The 17,821-nt window shown below is 57.3% G+C and overlaps 2 protein-coding genes across 3 annotated transcripts; one reads left to right on the top strand and one right to left on the bottom strand.

Moving 5' to 3' along the window:
• The first annotated feature begins 5,199 nt into the window (after nt 1–5,199).
• Nucleotides 5,200–11,448, top strand: SHD (Src homology 2 domain containing transforming protein D). 2 transcript variants are annotated; one of them, XM_032883590.1, is made up of 6 exons: nt 5,200–5,552; nt 7,043–7,148; nt 7,228–7,416; nt 8,382–8,505; nt 9,698–9,817; nt 10,901–11,448. In XM_032883590.1, exons 1-6 carry the CDS (start codon nt 5,283–5,285, stop codon nt 11,085–11,087), a joined length of 996 nt encoding a protein of 331 aa, XP_032739481.1. In that variant the 5' UTR covers nt 5,200–5,282; the 3' UTR covers nt 11,088–11,448. The 2 variants fall into 2 exon arrangements, with proteins under 2 accessions (XP_032739481.1, XP_032739480.1); XM_032883589.1 differs by having other exon boundaries at nt 5,201–5,579; nt 10,901–11,447.
• A 564-nt stretch (nt 11,449–12,012) lies between these two features.
• Nucleotides 12,013–17,562, bottom strand: TMIGD2 (transmembrane and immunoglobulin domain containing 2). The gene is made up of 4 exons (XM_032883591.1): nt 17,462–17,562; nt 15,605–15,955; nt 12,720–12,821; nt 12,013–12,468 (listed from the first exon to the last, which is right to left on the bottom strand). Exons 1-4 carry the CDS (start codon nt 17,505–17,507, stop codon nt 12,149–12,151), a joined length of 819 nt encoding a protein of 272 aa, XP_032739482.1. The 5' UTR covers nt 17,508–17,562; the 3' UTR covers nt 12,013–12,148.
• Between the last annotated feature and the right edge of the window lie 259 nt (nt 17,563–17,821).

Genomic DNA, 17,821 nt, shown 5'->3' on the forward strand with positions numbered 1-17,821 from the left:
TCCCTGAGAAGGGCGCAGTGGCAAACACAGGAGCCTGGGGGCGGATCTGCTGGGTTCTTGCCCTCACCTGGGGCAGGGCTGTGGTCTCATCTGAAGGCCCGTCCGGGGCTGGATCTGCTGCCACGCTCGCTCGTGGGGCTGTTGGCCATTCCTCACGGGCTCTGAGCCAAAGGCTGCCCTCGGCTGCTTGCCTACATGGCCCCCTGATGGCCGGACTCCATAAAGCCAGCACAAGAGTCTGTGGGAATTGGCATCCCCTCACCTTTGCCATGTCCCCCTGGTTGGAAGCAAGCCACAGTTCTGGCCACATTCAAGGAGAGGGGATCACACGTGGCTCTGGCCACTGGGAGGTGAGGGTCATTGGAGGCCAGTGGAGGGTCTACTTCCCAGACCACACCCCCCTCCCTCGCCCCCCATCAATTGTGAGCTTTACGAGGGTAGCTGTGTAGACGAGTGTGACCCCAGCACCTGACGCCATCTGGGCACTCAGTGGGAGCTAAGTGGAACTCACTGGACCTGTCTTCGTCTTATCTCCCAGCAGGCTTTTATGCTTCCTTCTCCCACCCTATGAACTGGGAACCCTTCTGCCCTTGGCCCCAAGTTCCTGGTGGGGGTTCCTGGGGTCAAGTGAGCAAGCAGAGGGTTAGCGACACATCAGGGTCGTGTGTGTGTGTGTGTGTGTGTGTGTGTGTGTAGACCCTCCAGGGCCAGGGCCTCAGGGCCTCTACTCACCTGCTCTCCCCTCAGCCCCCTGCACCCCCTCCCACTCTCCAGAGCCTGCCCTTCCCCCATAGCTGCTGACAGCCCCCTTTCCCCGCACCGCACTCCATGTCCTTCATCCCGGGGAGCGGTCAGCCTCATCCAGAGCCGCCTCCATCAGTGCCCCCTGGGGCCGCTGCGCAGCACTGGGACTTGTGGGGGTGGGCTACCCTGCTAGAGCGCACTCGGCCTGAGCCTGGGCTGCACAAGGACACAGGGGCCGCCGCTCCATTTCCCAAGCTCAGCTGCGTGCCAGGTTCTGCCCCAAGCTCCCTCTGCACCAAAACCGCCTCTCCCTCAGACACATGCCCTGTTATTGCCTGGTTTTACAGAGGCGGGAAGCTCCTGGGCCAGGGACTCAGAGTGAGCAGGGGATGGGACCTGGGCTTGTCACCGCAAGGCTCCGAGGCTACACCTTTTAATGACCACACTCCCCTGCAACTCCTGCAGACAGAGCCTCCAGGGGCTGGGCCTCTCCCTTCAGACTGGGCGCTCATGACGACAGAGCTACGTCTCCTCCACCAGACAAGGTGTCTTTGAAGGCGTGACCATGCCTGCCCCATCCAACTGAGTCTCCTAAGGATAGCCTCTTGTCTCCTCCATTAGACTAGGGGCCCCTAAAAGCAGGGCTGTATCTCGCAAGAGACAGGAAACCCCTGAAATCAGAGCCATGCCTTCTCCATCAGACTGAATGCCTCAGAGGGTAGAATCATGCCTCCCCTATCAGACTGGGAGCCTATTAAGGCATGCACCTGTCTCCTCCAACAGACTGAGGCTTCCGAAGTCAAGACCATGCCTCTCCCATCAGACTGTGGGTTTTAAAAGGCAACGCTGTAGTCTAGGAGCTTCTTAGGGCAGAGATTGTCTCTCCTATCAGAGTAGGAGCTCCTAGGGCAGGGCTACGTCTCCTCCATCAGATTAGGAGTATTTAGGCCCCACTGTGAGCTGCCCCATCTTATCCTGGTGTCTTGACTCCCAACCCCGCTAAAGACTGACTGCTCCATGAGACAAAAGTGAGGGGACAGAGAAGGCAGGCACAGCCCCCACCCAGGGATCCCAACCTTCTCAAGGTCCCACCCAGCCAAAGCATATATTGAGCACCTACTGTGTGCCACGTCATAGGATATTATTGGGCCATAAAAGGAATGAAGCTCTCTCACACACACGAGGATGAACCTTGGAAACGGTGAGTGCTCTCATGAACCAGCCACAAAAAACCACATAGTGTGGGATTCCACTTACATGAGAGGTCCAGGACAGGCCTGTCCGGAGGGACAGAAAGTGGACTAGAGGTGTCAGGGGCGGGAGAAGTGGGGGGAGAATGGAGAATGGAGAGAACGGAAGCCCCCCATAGGGATGGGGTTTCTCGTTGGGGTGAGGAGAATGTTCTGAGATGAGTGGTGATGATCGTATGATCTTTTGAACGTTCTCAACCTGAAATGCACACTTTAAGCGCGTAAATTATAGAGCATGTGAATTGCATTAAAAAAAAAAAAAAAAGGTGCTCCAAACAGTGTCCAAAAGCACTCAGCAGAGGTTAGCTATCCTCCCAGCTCAGAGAGCTGCGTCACCACCCAAGGTCAGGGGGCTGGGATTCCAGAAAAGGCCGCACCCAGGAGATGCCCCTGATACAGGGCCTCTCAGACCCCGGGATGGGGGGCATGGGGAGGGAGAAAGCCTCAGCCCAGGACCCCTAGACCACCCCACCTGCTCGCCTTTGTCCATGAAGGGCCCCCCCTCCGCTGCCCATCAACACGCCGAAACCCAGGAGTTCCCGTGGCTCTTCAAGGGCACACCGCAAGGTCACCAGGCCCCCAGCCCCTCCTCATCCTCGCTGCTCCTCCGGGAACCCCTTTGCGGCAGAGGGGGGGCACCCCAGGAGCAGTGAGCTCAAAAGCGCAGGAAAGTCAAACGCCAGGAAAGTCAAACACCGTTTGATTCTGCCTCGGGGGCCTCTAATTGCTATTCCTGACACACGCTGTAATTAGAAGGCCCCTTTCAAATATTTATACCTCAGACGTCTCCTATTTATCCGACAGGGAGAGGGCTCAGATTTGATGAGATCTGTCAACAGCTCATCCCTGAGCCGGGAATTGCCTTGCGGCTGACAGAAAACAGGACAATTACCCGCCGTGATCCCGGCAGTCCCCAGGGACACTGTCTTGTCGCTGATCGAAGAGGGCTGGGTTGGGGTGGGCGGGTGGAGGGGCTGCAGGAGGGGGACTGAGTTCAACAGGTTCATGTGGGCGACACAGCCAAAGCCGGGAAGGGGACATATGGAAGCCCCTGCTGCCATGAGGGACTTTGCCTGCTCAGCTCTGGACCTCAGCGTTGTCGCCTAGAAAGTGGGGCTGACCGTGGGGCAGAGGTGGAAAAATGCTGATCCCACAAAGCCACTCTAGAGGGTCTCAAGAGCCACCCCAGCCAGCCCCCTCCCCCCCCCCCCGCCGGGCCGCACAGTGCAGGCAGACCTGAGCTGTGGGGGGGCTCTGAGCAGGTCCTCCCCCCTCGGTGCCTCAGTTTCCCCATGGGAAAAAGTAACTCCCTTCTGCCGGTCCTTCCTTCAGCTCTCTGGGGATTTCCCGTTAGAACCCCTGCTAGAAACCAGGAAAGCCAGGCACAGACGGCATAGACATGGCCCCGACTCACTGTTCCTCCCCAGGGGCCTTTTCCCAACAGTGTCATCTCTGACTTCTGTTCTGGCTTCCCTCCCTTCCAAGCCTCCGGCACCAGCCCACCTTGGGGGCTGAGGTGGTGGGACGGAGCACTGGGAGAAGGGAATCTTCCCGTTCTTCCGATCACCGCCTCTTACTTCAGTATTAAGGGGAGCTGAGCAAGCCCCCTTAGAATGAAAGAAAACCCGTTTGCTCTGGAATTGGCCAGCATACCCCTTTGCTTCCCTTATCCCAGATCTCTTACTGTCCTCGCCCCCCAGACAGCTGCAGCTGCCAACAGGCAGCCAGGCCAGGCGAGACCCCTTTCATTTCTGTCCCCCTCCCTGCCTCCACCCCCAGAAGCCACAAAGGGACAGATGCTGAGGACCCGCGCCAGGCACAGATACCATCTCCCTTCCCAAGGCCAGCTGCCCCAGCCCCCCTCCCCCATGCTGCAATCAGTCCCCTGGGTTGGGGGCGGTTTGCAGAGAAGAGTCCTCTTGGGGAGGGGACGCGAGAACCCTCTCCCTTCCACTCCCCCCTGCTTCCTTCAGCTCCATCAATATCAATTTTAGCCAGTGACCTCTGGAACAATCCGCTGGTCAGTTGCGCCGCCAGATACTGGTTCAATTTCAACCCTCAACAGTGGTCGCTCTCACCCCCTCTGCTGGTCAGTTTTACCCCCTCTTGCGGTCACATCCAGACCCCCATTTCCCGGCCAATTTCCACCTCGCCTCCCTCTCCCCGCTGCTCCCCGAGGCTCCCGGCCTCTGCACCTCTCGCTCCCCTGAGCAAGGTCAGCCCTGTCGGTTCCCACCTCCCGCTCTCCTCGCTCGCTCCTGCCAGCCGCGGTCCTCCGGGTCAGTGTCCAGCTGCCGCGGCCTCGGCCCCGCGACTCCCGCCCCGCACCCCCTTCCCTCGGCGGGCAGAGGCTCCCCTCCCTTCCCAGAACAGCTGAAGGTCTCAGTCACCTCCGAGGGGGGCGCAGGGGGACCGGTGGGGGCGGGGGAAGCCGCGGAGGGGGAGGCGGGGAAACCTTGACGTCGCTGCCCGGGACGCGGTCGGGGGCCGGTAGGGGCTGGGGCGGCCGCCTGCGCGCCCCTTCCCCAAAGTCCCACCTCCCGGCCGCGGTGGGGAAAGTCTCTCCGAAAGCGTGAAGGGGGATTGGAGGAGGTTTTATTTCCCTTTGTGCCGGTGGCTGGGGCCGGATCGAGGTGGCCGGGCCGGGGGCTGCGGGACCCGGGCTCCCCCCGGAGCGGAGAGGAGCGCAACAAAGGATGCGCCGCGCGGAGGTCACCGTCCCCGCGGCCCAACTTTGCGCGCGGCGCCCGCGCCCCGGGGGAAACCGCCCGCGGCGCTGAGGACCCAGACGTCCGTGCTGAGCCGGGCTGGGGGCGCCCGCCGGCGGCGCTTTCCCCGACTCCCGGCCGCAGAAGGGAATCCCGGAGCTTCCCGGAGGCGGCGGGCGGCCGAGCCGCGCACAGGGACCGCGCTTCCTGCGGAAACTCCGCGCGCTTCCGCGGATGCCCCTCGCCCTGGCCCGACCACCCGGCGCTCGGCGCTCAGGGCCCTGCGGGGCGCCCCCTTCCCCCGCCGTCCTTGCGGAGCCAGGCTAAGGTGGACTTTTGCTCTCCTTCTTCCTCTTCTTAACCCCCCCTTCTCCTTCTTTTCTCTTTTCACCGCCTTCTGAGCCCAGCCAAGGGACACACCTGATATTTTTCCTCCCCATCCCTTCCTCCTCCCACGCCTCCTCCTTCCCCTCCTCCTGGCACCCCTTCTCCCTGGGGACTCTGCGGAGAAAGGGGTGCGGGAAGGGGGCATGTGGGTTTCCCTCTGACAGTGGCCAGGTCTGGCGCGACACACGCACAGATGGCCAGGTGGCTGCGGGACTACCTGGGCTTCGGCGGTCGGAGACCCCCTCCGCAGCCGCCGGCCCCGGACTACACGGAGAGCGACATCCTGAGGGCCTACCGCGAGCAGAAGAATCTGGACTTCGAGGACCCCTATGAGGACTCAGACAGCCGCCTGGAGCCCGACCCCGCCGGCCCCGGGGACTCCAAGGGCCTCGGAGACGCCAAGTACGACTCTCCCAAGCACCGGCTCATCAAAGTGGAGGCCGCCGACATGGCCAGAGCCAAGGTCTTGCTGGGCAGCCCTGGGGAAGAGGTGCGTGGCTAAGTCCCAGATGCTGGGTGGCCCCAGGAGACTGGGTGGGGAAGGCCAGGCTGGGTTTCCTGGATTTAGGGGACCTTGTTTTATGGGGCAGGCCGGGGCTCCCCAATCCCCCACCTCCTTAGTGGAATCTGATTTTTGTCCCTTTCCAGGGGTCAGCACTGGTTGTCCTACTATCTCTCTGGCCCTGCTTTGTCCCCCTGTCCTCCTGCTCCCTGCTCCCCACTCCCTAGTCCCCTTCCCTCAGCTTCCCCAAATAGATCTGAGTGAGTCCAGCCCTGGTGAGCCCTGGAACCCCCAGCACTGTGCCCCTCCTCTGTTACTACTCCCATTTCACAGAAGGGGAAACCAAGGCTCACTGAAGAGAAGCAAGTGGCCCAAGGTCAATGGCCCTAGTTCCTTAGAACTTGACCCAGATCTGCCTCCAGTGCCCATGTTTTTCCAGTATTTTTCCTAGAGAATCAGGGAGTCGATCCCAAATCCTCGGGGTGGAGACAGACAGATGATTTGAGGAAGGTCACACAAGGCTGTGTCAGGCAGTGATTAAGAGCCCAGAGGAAGGGGTGCCTGGGTGGCTCAGTGGGTTAAAGCCTCTGCCTTCGACTCAGGTCATGATCCCAGGGTCCTCGGATCAAGCCCCACTTCAGAGATCAGATCTGCTGAGCAGAGAGCCTGCTTCCCTTCCTCTCTCTCTTCCTGCCTCTCTGCCTACTTGTGATCTCTGTCAAATAAATAATAAATAAAATCTTTAAAAAAAAAAAAAAAAGAGCCCAGAGGAAGGAAGGAGGAGGCAGGGACTCCGGAAAGCAGACCACCTGGGATGAAACCCTGCCTCTTATTTACCAGCTGTGTGACCCTTGGCAAGTCACTTACCCTCTCTGTGGCTTGGTTTCCTGATCTGTAAAATGGGGCTAATGTACTTCTGGATGTTGGGATTACGAGGAAACACATGTGAAGTATTTAGAACATGGCTCGCAGCTGATAGACATTACAATTATTATTTTTTTTAAGATTCTATTTATTTTATTGGAGATAGAGCACACGCGCACAAGTGGGGTGCGGGGGAGAGACGGAGAGGGAGAAGTGGCCCCACTGAGCAGGGAGTCCCCATCGAGCAGGGAACGATCCCAGGACCCAGGATCCAGGATCCCAGGATCATGACCTGAGTCAAAGGCAGACGCCTAACCAACTGAGCCACCCAGGTGTCCCGACATTAAAATTACTGAAGGAGGGAGTTGGGGCTGTGTGGCAGGAGGAGAAATGGGAAGCTGGCATCTGAATGCAAACCTGGTGCGTGGGGCAGAGGACTCCCTACCCCAGAGACAATGAGCTTCGTGGAGGGGAAGAGTCAGCCAACCAGAGGTGCACCATCACCCCAGAGGGGGTGTCTAGGGCTGGGCTTGGTCCCCCTGTAGCCCTTGCCACTCACTCCCTTACTTCTCTACTTCTCTCTCCAGCTGGAGCTCGACACGGAGTACTCAGACCCCTTTGATGCCCAGCCTCCCCTGCCACCTTCAGAGGATGGCTACATGGAGCCCTACGACGCCCAGCGGGCCGTGAGCGGTGAGTGAGCGCAGCTTGGGAGAGGGGTATGGGGTCCCTGGTGGGTGTGGGAGCTGACCAGTGTTCTCGGCTCCCCCAGAACTACCGTGCAAGGGGGTGCAGCTGTACGACACTCCCTATGAGGAGCAAGACCAAGAGCCAGGAGATGGAGCCCTTTCTGGAAGGAGACCTCGCCAGAGCAGGCTGCCTCAGGAAGACGAGCGGCCAGCGGATGAGTATGACCAGCCCTGGGAGTGGAAGAAAGATCACATCTCCAAGGCGTTTGCAGGTGCCTCTCCAACCCAGGCCTTGACCCTCCCCAGGCCCCGAATATCCACGTCCATTTCCTGCTCTGGTCTATCCTCTGAGTCAACTAACAAAATAGACCCCCAATCACCTGCCACCGGGGCAGTTTATTCATTCCCACTAAAGTGTGAATGGCTGATAATGGCACAGCCCTCTTCCTAGGAGAACTTGTACCTTCCTCGAGAACAGAAACTCCTTCAAAGCACCCGTGGGGCTCATTGTAGTGCAGGGATAGGCTTTGGGGTCAGGGGAGGCCTGGATTTGTGTCACTTGCTTGGGCAAAGTGCTTTATCTTTCAGTATCGGTCCCCCCCCCCCCCCCATCAAATGGGGATCGCCGTAGCAGCTACAGAACATGCTGGGAGCCAGCAAGTGTTCCCACGGGCGCTGCTGGGGAACAGGGTAGCATTTCTTAGTAACTATCGCTAGGCGGGCTTGGGGTCAAGTCCCGAGTTGGGGAAGCACGGGACATGTCTGTGGCCTCGGTTTCCTCTTTTGTCAAAGGGTAACAATATGGTCAGCTTTAAGAAATGAAATAACTTGTGCGAACCCAGGTATGACTGGGAGGGAGACTGGGGCTCAGTGCCTCACCCTACCTGGCCTACCTTGGGTGGGGGGTGTCTAGCTCTAGGACTTGGCCAGAATGTGCAGAATCTGCAGAATGACCAGCCCTAACGCATCCCTAGCCCCCTCCGGGGTTTGTCCCTCGTGGATCTGCCCCGCCCTCGCCAGCCACCACGCTTAGAAGTGACCACACCCCTTTCTTCTGAAGGCTGACTGGCTGCTCCTGGACCAATCCTGCCCAGTCCTTAAACCCAGCCCCTCCTACCTTGGATTCTAATAGGTTGTCCAAGTTGGCACCGCCTTCCCGCTGAGAGTGCATTGGCTTACCCCGGTCCCGCCCCTCCCAGGTGGGTTGGACTTAACCCTTTCCTCTCTAACCCTCCAGTGCAGTTTGACAGTCCCGAGTGGGAAAGGACCGCAGGTTCAGCCAAAGACCTCCGGAGACCCCCATCCAGGAGCCCCCAGCCCGCAGAGCGCGTGGACCCGGCCCTACCCCTGGAGAAACAGCCGTGAGTGGGGAAGCTGACGTTGGAGGAGCCGGGTTGAATCCCTCCCCATCCCATACCAGCTGCAGACTCCAGTCCTCGGACTGGGGGGCCGAGGGAAGTACGACTCATTCATTCCCCTCATCCCTGTCTTCGAGTAACCCTCACTGGGTGCCGGAGGCTGCCGTGCGTCAGACATCTAGCTTAGGTGCAAAGCAGAATCACGTGGCATCTCATTCCTCTGGCATCGGAGTCTGGGTTCAGATCTCTGCTCTCCATCTCTTGGCTGGGTAGCTTTGGGCAAGTCCCTTAACCTCTCTGAACTTAGGGCTCAAACCCCAAGATGATACGCAGCTCAAACAGAGCTCCTGAGCCCGAGGGTAAAGAGACGGAAATCACCCTCATCCCCAGGAGATCTTGGGATGGAACTAAGAGGAGCAGGGTTTTGGGGGGTCCCAACTTTGGGCTGGAGTGCAGTGCACTAGCTGGGAGGGGCTGGGCCTTCTCCGTGTCTCTCCAGCCCAGCAGCTCCTCCCGGAACTCCCCAAAAGCCCGCTGAGCCCAGCCCAGTGAGGTGGGGAACTAGGCATTTCCTTTAAAGCCCTCCAGTTCCAAGACGCCACGGCGTGTTCATCACAGTTATTCCCAAAACCCCTTAGGTGGGCCAGACAGAACTGACTGATGAACACGGAGGTACAGGGGGAGGCATTTCTTCGCTGTTCCATTTTCTTTCAATACAAAACCCACGAAGTCTGTGTGACGCTCCTCTGTCTTGAGCCCTTGCTACAACCGCTAACCTCTCTCTGAGCACATTCAGTTCAATATTAAGTGAATGATGGTACAGGTGGGCAGGTGGGTGGGGATACGGGGTGCGGGAAATCTCCAGAAGGCCAGATGCAGCAAGTGGTTCAACTTGAAGGACTAAGGAAGGGGAAATGGGACTCTGGGGACCCAGCCCAGGGAGGCTGTAAAGATCCAGGTCTGGTGGATCTTTTGAACCGGAGGGAGCAGCTCCATGTGGACCCGGGCTCAGCTGCCCAGCAGGGAAAACCGAGTCCGCCTGAAAACCAGGCTCTGCTCGAGAAGCCCAGGGGAATTGTTCTCACCCGTTTGCCTGGAGCTCACAAGTCCTGGAAAGGGCTGTGCCTGCACCAGCCCCTAGGGGCGTGTTTGCAGGGGGATCGCCCTTTATGAGACATCTGCCCCCGCCCCCTAGGTGGTTTCACGGCCCACTGAGCCGGGCAGACGCCGAGAACCTCCTGTCTCTCTGCAAGGCAGGCAGCTACCTCGTGCGGCTCAGCGAGACCAGTCCCCAAGACTGCTCCCTGTCCCTCAGGTGAGCCCCCAGCCCCCTGAAGGGACCGAGGCTCACAGGACTCCCTGCCTCTGGCTTTTGGGCTTTGGCTTTCAGGTTTTTTGGTGGGAGCAGAGGGTGGCGCCAGCAGCCAGTGGGCAGGGCTTCTAGGGAGGCCACAGGCCTGTTTCCAACTGAGAGTGAGCACCCTGTCACTGGGGGTATGCAAGAAGGTGGAGTGCAAGCCATCCAGTAGATCTAGGATGTGAGTGAGGTGGGAAACTAGATATTTCCTTTAAACTCCACCAGCCCAAAAGTTGAAGCATACCCACTGTGTCTCTCGGGGCCAGAATCTCTTAGCGGCCCTGCAGGCATTTGACTTTGAGACCCTGATTCTACAAGCTTCTCTGCCTAAGATTCCAAGTGTGTGTGATTATAAAAAGCCCCAGAACTCGACTAGGCATCTGAGTGTGAGATTCCTGAAAGGGCAAGATTGAAGAGGGCTTGGAGAATCACTTTAAATCCTGCCTCTGCCACTTTACAGCTGTGTTGCCTTAGCTAAATGACTCAGCCTTTCTGGGCCTTGCTTTTCTCATCTACGAAATGAAGATATAAATAGCACCTGCTTCATGGTAATACTGCCACTAGGAAATGAAACACACACGTGTGCACAGGCACACGGAACTGAGACTAGTGCCCCAGCAACAGGATGTGTTTCATTCATTTTAGTCATGATAAGATCATTCCCAGGTTCAAAGTCATTCCACTCACCAGAGATGCAAGAAAGGAAAGGGGCTCCGGACTGGGGGTTAACTCGTGGGAAGCCCAGGAAGGGTAGCGCAAGGGCTCAGAAGGTTTGGGGGGAAAGTGTAGCCTGACTTCAGGGGAGGAGCCGCCACCATGTAGGACCTCCAGAGGCCTTTAGAGCACACAGGCGGGCAAGGCATCCCTGCCAATGGGGAACAAGCCCAGAGCTTGGCCCCCAAGTGGCCATTGAGCAGAAATATTTGGGAATGCCAGCTGCCAGCTTCTGGGGATCACGAGGGGCAGTGGGTCTCTAGCTAGGGTCGGAGGGCGTGAGCAGGTTGGGCGTGATCAAGGCGCTCTGTGACGCCTGTCCCCCAGGAGCAGCCAGAGCTTCCTGCACCTGAAGTTCGCGCGGACCCGAGAGAACCAGTTCGTGCTGGGTCAGCACAGTGGCCCCTTCGCCAGCGTGCCAGAGCTGGTCCTGCATTACAGCTCCCGGCCACTGCCTGTGCAGGGCGCCGAGCACCTTGCCCTGCTGTACCCAGTGTTCACGCAGAACCCCTGACCCCAGCACCTTCAGCCCCTGCCCGCACCCGGCGGGCCCAGAATCACTGGCTGCGAGCACTAGAGGTTTTTCCAGAGACTCGCCATCCCTCCAGGCCCTGGGTCTTCCTCAGTGCTGCCTTCTTGGCCCTCCTGTCTTAGGTGCTAAGGTCCAGAATTGTGTCGCCAAGCACTTCTCTGGCCTGGAAAATAAATAAGTTATTGTGTGTTTCAAGTGTCCTTTCTGGGAGGCGGGGATCCCATCCCCAGGGAGAGGAGAGGGTGAGTGACCCTTAGACCCTTAGAAGGGAAGGTCATCCCCAGCTCCACTTGGGAGATGACTTGGGAGTGAAGCCTGAATTACTCATGGGGGCCGGGGTGGGGGGATCACAAGTAATAGAGCCCGGGGTAGGCAGGGTGAGAGCGTATGAGGTCAGAGGAAAACCCGGACAGCTGATACAGATACAAAGATGGAGAAACCGAGGGGGGAGGCTCTCAGGCCAGCCCTGCCCCCACCCAGCCCCTCCCTCACACCCAGGCAGACAGCCGTGGCCTGATGCTGCTGCGGAAAGGACATCTGTCCCCATGGAAACAGCAGAAGTGGGGGAGGGGAGCTGATCCCAGCTGGTGTCACATCAAGGTGACAGTCAGGCAGGAGACTGGGGGCGGGGTGTGTGATAAATTCCAGGGAGCCCCTATGTCTCCCATCACCCTTCATCTCCACACTGACGGGGGGGGGGTGCTTCCAGCTCAAGGCGCTGTGTGGAAGTTGGGGGCATTGCCTCTCTGCTAATTGGACATGACACTCCAAGGATAAGGGGGGAGCTGGCCAGTCATCACAGAGCCCCCTCGCCACAGTGGACCCTCCCCACAGCCATCCTGGGGCTCAGGAAGCCCCAGACGACCCCTCAGACATCTTTAACACCCCCAACATCACAAAATCTGGCTTTCCTTTATAAGCCTTTATTGATTGCTTTGGGGGTGAGGGAGGAGACCAGCGTTACAGTAATGAGGACGGGGTCTTGGGCTGGGCTGTTGGACTCCCTGACTCTTTGGGAAATCAGTCACATTTTCACATGGCCGTTAGTGGGAGGGGGTCTTTTCTGGGGTTTCGAGTCGTCTTCCCACTTCAAGGAGCCCTCCTGGCCTCTGCTGCCGCGAGGGGCGTGGGTCAGGTGAGACGCGGGCAGTAGATATAGGGTGATTCGACCTGGGGCTGAGGCAAGTCTTCTGGGCCAGGCGCTGCTGGGGACTAGGAGGCTGGGGGAAAGAGATCGAATAGAAGCTCTGACTCTTCTGGTCCTCCCTGGGGATGTCCAGCACCTTCCCCTCCGCACGGCACACCTTAGTTTTCTTTGGGGCCCCCCGGGGCTGGTAGAGGACGTTCCCGTAGAGAGGATGCGCTGCAAGGGTGGGAGGGAGGGAGGACACACGCTGAGGCGAAAATCCCATGAGACAGCCTGGCTTTCCCCAGCCTACCTCTGCTTCGGCCAAACAGGAGCGTTTCTCCATTTATTCCCCTCCTCTCGCCCGCCCCGCGCAGCCCCACCCGCCCTCCCTCCCGGTCAAGCCGCTGCAGTTCCCGCCTCCGCCACGCGGGGGCAGGGCGGCGGCGGAACGCGTCTGCCGCCCGCCCAGACCCCCGAGCGCTCACCTGAGTCCTCGCGCCGGCTGCGACAGCGGCCCCACACCCAGGCGCTCAGCGCGATGGCGGCCACGGCCACGCCCCCTGCCACCAGCGGCGTCACCGGTAGTCCTGGGGAGGGGGAGTTCGGGACGGTCTGAAGGGGGGCGGGGCGCGGGCGGCGGGGCGGGAGGTGGGGCTGGGGCTCACCTGCGTCGGAGGTCTGGTTCCGGGACCCGCCATCTGCAGGGAAGAAACCCGTGTCTCGGGGGCACCTTCGAGTCCAATCTCCACCCTTCAGGGTCAGGGCCCCCCACCCCACAAGGACGTCAGGATTCTGCCCCTGCCATGTTGCCTGAGTCCGAGCAGGTGTCCGTCTGGACCTGTTTCCTCTTCTATGAGCGAGGCGGCCCTTTTCTGCCTTGCTTGGTCCTTGTGAAACAATCGCCGAGCGGATGTTTTTCATCCTGAGCTCCACCATCCTTGCCACGAACCCCATCACTCCCTTAAGAGGTTCCACCATTCCCATCACAAGCCCTGTCGTCCCCATAAGCCCCATCACTGACATCAGGAGCCCCATCCTTCCCACCGGGAGATACCCGATACTGGTCATGGGATCCACCACCTTTAGGGCTCCCGGGTTTTTGTTGTTGTTGTTGTTTTGTTTTAGCTCAACTCTGCTGTCAAGCCCATTTTTCGTACAAGGAAACCGAGTCTCAGCCTGAGTCACTGGGGTCCCGCACTCAGGCAGCAACACCGTCCTGCTTTGAACAGAGGTGTTGCTCACCTCAGCTCCCCTTTCCTTTTCTGCTTTAGGAAAAAGAAAGAAAGGAAAAGAAAAGAAAAGATAGAAGGAAAAAGCTTATACAGTCCTGAACTTTTGAGTCTTGCTGAATAACTAGGATAACAGACATAAATAGTCACTTAGGTTTACTGAGGACTTATCATGTTCCAGACCCCATAATAAACGCTTTCGATACAATTACTTCAAATCCACCTAACTCATAGCTAAGGAAACAGGCACAGAGGGGCCAAGTTACTTGCCCAAGGTCACACAGCAAGTGAACAGCTGTGTGAGGACATGGGGGACATGTTTCCAGGTCTGTGTAGTTGACAAAAACTCCAGCCCAAGGTTCCTGGTGTGACTAAGATGAGGCCCAGTGCCCCGACCTCTTCATCTTGAATGTTTAAAAGTTGGTGTTGGGGGGGGCGCCTGGGTGGCTCAGTCTGTGGGTTAAGCGTCTGCCTTCAGCTCAGATTGTGATCCTGGGGCCCTGGGATCGAACCCCTGCGTTGGGCAGGGAGCCTGCTTCTCGCTCTGCTTCTGCCTCTCTCTCTGTCTCTCATGAATAAATAAATAAAATCTTAAAAAGAAAATAAAGTTGGCATTGGTCCCTGGGGGCTACCAAGCAGCTGTTGGTGGAGGGGGGGGAGAGCCAGCTGCGTGGAGCTGGACACGCGCCTGCCCGCACCCCTGCAGATGTCCACAATGCACAGCCTGGTGCCTCCACTACCAGATTCTGCTAACTGCTAACTGCTCCTCTCATTACTGGAAGGTGGGGGCAGGCAAGACGGCCATGGTGCACCGCCCTAGAGGCAGGCGGTGGGAGGGTACTGCCAACCAGAGAGCAATGGGCACCTCTTTGGGCCAGGAACTGGGGAGGCACTCTGTCCTGTCTCATGCATTGAGGAACCTGAGAACTATCTGTCCTTACACACTCTGAAACTGAAACTTTCTAAAAGCCTACTGAAAATATTCAAGATTCTGCAATTCTAAGACTCTAGAATCTTCTATTCCTTTACATCAGTGTTTCTCAACCTTTTTTCATTACCACCTCCACCAAAGAGACTTTTAAAATCGTACTTTGTTTCCCCATGACATTTTAGTACCAGAGACATAGTGTGACTCTCTTTTTGTACTGTCCATACATCCATACTTTATACAGAAAAAATCAAAATTTTCATTGCTCCCCAAGAACCAATTCTTGCTTCCTGAGGAGCAAGATTCCCCATTAAGAATGTTGTAGTTTTAAGAGCCTAGAATTTTACACCGCTAGGATTCAAAATCTGCATGATTCTGTCTTATGGTTCGAGATTCTCGAATAGTCTGAGGCACAACAAAAATGTGTACATAGGCTAGCCAACGACCAGCTGAAAACTGCTCACAGCGCCCTCATTCGTGATTGCCAACAACTGGGAGCTGTGCAAATGCCCATCACGGGAAATTGGATTGGAGGACAGACAGCGGTGGGTCTACAGCAAAGAGAAAGAACATTCCGCTGCTGCATGACCGGGATGGACGGACCTTCTGGCTGAGTGGGGGGAAGTCAATGTTGAATGAAGGAAGCCAGACACAAAAAAGAATGCACTCTGTGATTTCCCTTAAGTAGCACACAAAGCCAGCAAAATACATCTATGTGGCTAAAAGACAGGATAATGGGTGTGGGCTTGGTGGGGGGAAAGGGCTGTGGGAGGCAGGAAATCTTGTTTCTTGAGCAAGGTGGTGGTGCAAGGGGATGTTCGGGAAGAAGGCTCAGCAAACTACAGCCTGTGGACCCAATGAGGCCCACTGATTTTTTTTTTTTAAATAAAGTGTTATTGGAACCTAGCCCCACCCATTTGCGCCTGTCCGGTCTAGGGCGGCTTTCACACTGTAACGGCAGAGTGGAGTCAAACATAGAACACAGAGCAGGAAGTATGTGCTCTGTGGCCCTTTCCAGAATGTTTGCTGAGTCCTGGTCTCGAATTATAAGTTTCAGCATGTCTTTGGTTCTGCGAGTCTAGAACTGGATGTTCTTGACTTTGCAGGATCTCTGTTTCTAAGAATCCTGTTGGAAGAATTTAGAGTTTATGTTCCCAGGACTTTGAGATTCTAGAGCCTTAAGATCCCTTCTTCCCTCCACGGGCCCCCATACCTTTCTCCACCAGGAGCTGCGTGCCCTTGCCCTGCTTCATGTTCAGGTTAGGAATCTCCTCGGTGACCGAACACACGTAGTTCCCGCTGTCGTTGAGGCTCACGTGGTCCAGCCGCAGGGTGAGATTGCCAGGTGGCTTCCAGGAAAGTTGTCCCTGGGACCCACAGGCCTCCAGGCTGAGGCTGCCGTTGGTGATGTGTGGCTCACACAGGGACACGCCGTCCTTGGTCCACTCAACACGGAGCCGCTCCCAGACTTGGGACTGTATCACTTGGCAGGCCAAGGTCACCCGGCTGCCCGAAGTCGCCCACAGCCACTTGGGCTCCTGCTGCACTCTCAGGCCTGTGGCTCCTTGCAGGATGAGGGGATACAAGAGAGTAAGGCTGTCCTCTGTGTGTGTGTGTGTGTGTGTGTGTGTGTGACTCACTCCCCTCCTGAGCCCAGCCCACAGGGCTGACGCTACATGATCTGAGCCTCAAAGTCCTCTCCTTCTCCTTCTTCTTCTTCTTTTTAAAGATTTTGTCTATTTATTTGACAGAGAGCGTGAAAGAGCACAAGCAGAGGGAGCAGCAGAGGCAGAAGGAGAAGCAGACTCCCCGCTGAGCAGGGAGCCCGATGTTTTATTTACTTGAGAGAGAGAGAGAGAGCATACAAGCAGGGGGAAGGGCAGGGGGAGAGGGAATTTCGAGCAGACACCCCCGCACACACACACACACTGAACTCAAATCCCCATGTCAGGATCCCAAGACCCTGAGATCATGACCAGAGCTGAGATCAGGAGTCGGACACTCAATCAACTGAGCCAGCCAGTCGGCCCCCGATTTAAGTTTTAAAAAGATTACCCTGACTGCTATGGTAAGAACTGACTGTGGGGTGTGGGTGGGGGTCAGGGTGGCTGGAGGATGAGGGCCAGGAGCATAGGCACAGACTGAACCCTGGAAAAAAGCAATCCGCAGCGGAATGGATTGCAAGAGGGAAAGAGGGACAGTAGCAGATTCCCAAGGTTTCAGCCTCAGGGACCATGTGAATGGCGGTGGCTTTGGGCCAATATGGAGGACCCTGACAGAAGACCAGGGCTGGAGTAGAAGAAAAGTTTGCCCTGGGCCCCCCGAGATGTCTGAGGTGTCTGTCGGAGCCCCCAGAAGGGGTGTGTTTGGCTCAAGATGCTGGCATCTGAGATGTGATCGCTCCTGATGCTGGAGAGGTGAGATCCAGGCAGAGGGAACAGCAGGTGCGAGGGCCCAGAGGTGGGATTGAACTTGGTGTGTCAGAAGAAAAAAAGGAAAGAGAGAGACAGAGACAGAGAGAGAAAGAGAGAAGGAAGGAAGAGAGGGCGCCTGGGTGGCTCAGTCACTTAAGCCTCTGCCTTCGGCTCAGGCCATGATCCTAAGGTCCTGGGATCGAGCCTCGAATCGGGCTCCCTGCTCAGCAGGAAGTCTGCTTCTCCCTCTCCCTCTGCCTGCCACTCCGCTCTTGCTCTCTGTCAAATAAATAAATTAATTAAATATTTAAAAAAAAAAAAAGGGGAAGGAAGGAAGCAAGCAAGCAAGAAAGAAAAGCGAGCAGGCCGCACAAGGGTAAGAAAAGGAATGCCGTGGAAGGAGAAGAAAGACGCCAGCGGCACCAGCTCACGCAAGCCTGGTGTGTAGGTGCTGGTGTGAGTTCTACTCTACGGACCCACTCCGAGTATCCTGCTACAACCTTCAGCCCTCGCAAGCTTCTGAGTATCACAGAGAAGCATTCCCTGTTTAGCAAAGCACAGAGTTTCGTTTCCAGGGCTCAGAACCAGGGGGCATGCTGCGGAGATGATGGGCAACAGGAGGGAGGACGGCGGTGGGGGGGGGGGCAAGTACTCACCCCAGAACTGCACCAGGAGGACCAGCGCTGTGCCTAGGGACTCCATTCCTGGCCCACCAGGCACCCCTCTCCTGGCTAGCGTCCCACCCCCACCCCATCTCCCCAACCCCCCCCATCCTAAGTGACAGACTTCCTGCCACAAGCTCCACCCCCGTCACGGATGCAGATGTGACACCCAGGCCAGAGGTCTAGTAACTAAACCTGCTTAGAGCCCCACTTCCTCTCCTCAGGTGCCTGGGTTTCCCTAAAGATCTTTCATTTTTGCTTTTTTTTAAATCTGAAAGGCAGTATGTGTACGTAAATGGGATAATGCATTCCAGTGAGAGCAAATCTTTCCGGGAGATGCTATTCAAACACACC

Source organism: Lontra canadensis, unplaced genomic scaffold (genome assembly GCF_010015895.1).
Source record: "Lontra canadensis isolate GAN:19392208 unplaced genomic scaffold, GSC_riverotter_1.0 scaffold88, whole genome shotgun sequence".
NCBI lineage: Eukaryota > Metazoa > Chordata > Mammalia > Carnivora > Mustelidae > Lontra > Lontra canadensis.

What these genes read in the sequence shown, in the direction of transcription:
- SHD (XM_032883589.1), top strand. Translation starts at nt 5,283, where the DNA reads ATGGCCAGGTGGCTGCGGGACTACCTGGGCTTCGGCGGTCGGAGACCC. An exon ending in TGGGCAGCCCTGGGGAAGAG is followed by an intron (nt 5,580 to 7,042) that starts GTGCGTGGCTAA and finishes TTCTCTCTCCAG; the next exon opens with CTGGAGCTCGACACGGAGTA. An exon ending in CTACCCCTGGAGAAACAGCC is followed by an intron (nt 8,506 to 9,697) that starts GTGAGTGGGGAA and finishes CCCGCCCCCTAG; the next exon opens with GTGGTTTCACGGCCCACTGA.
- TMIGD2 (XM_032883591.1), bottom strand. Translation starts at nt 17,507, where the DNA reads ATGGAGTCCCTAGGCACAGCGCTGGTCCTCCTGGTGCAGTTCTGGG. An exon ending in CCTCCTGGTGCAGTTCTGGG is followed by an intron (nt 15,956 to 17,461) that starts GTGAGTACTTGC and finishes TCATCCTGCAAG; the next exon opens with GAGCCACAGGCCTGAGAGTG. An exon ending in CAGCCGGCGCGAGGACTCAG is followed by an intron (nt 12,469 to 12,719) that starts GTGAGCGCTCGG and finishes CCACCCTTGCAG; the next exon opens with CGCATCCTCTCTACGGGAAC.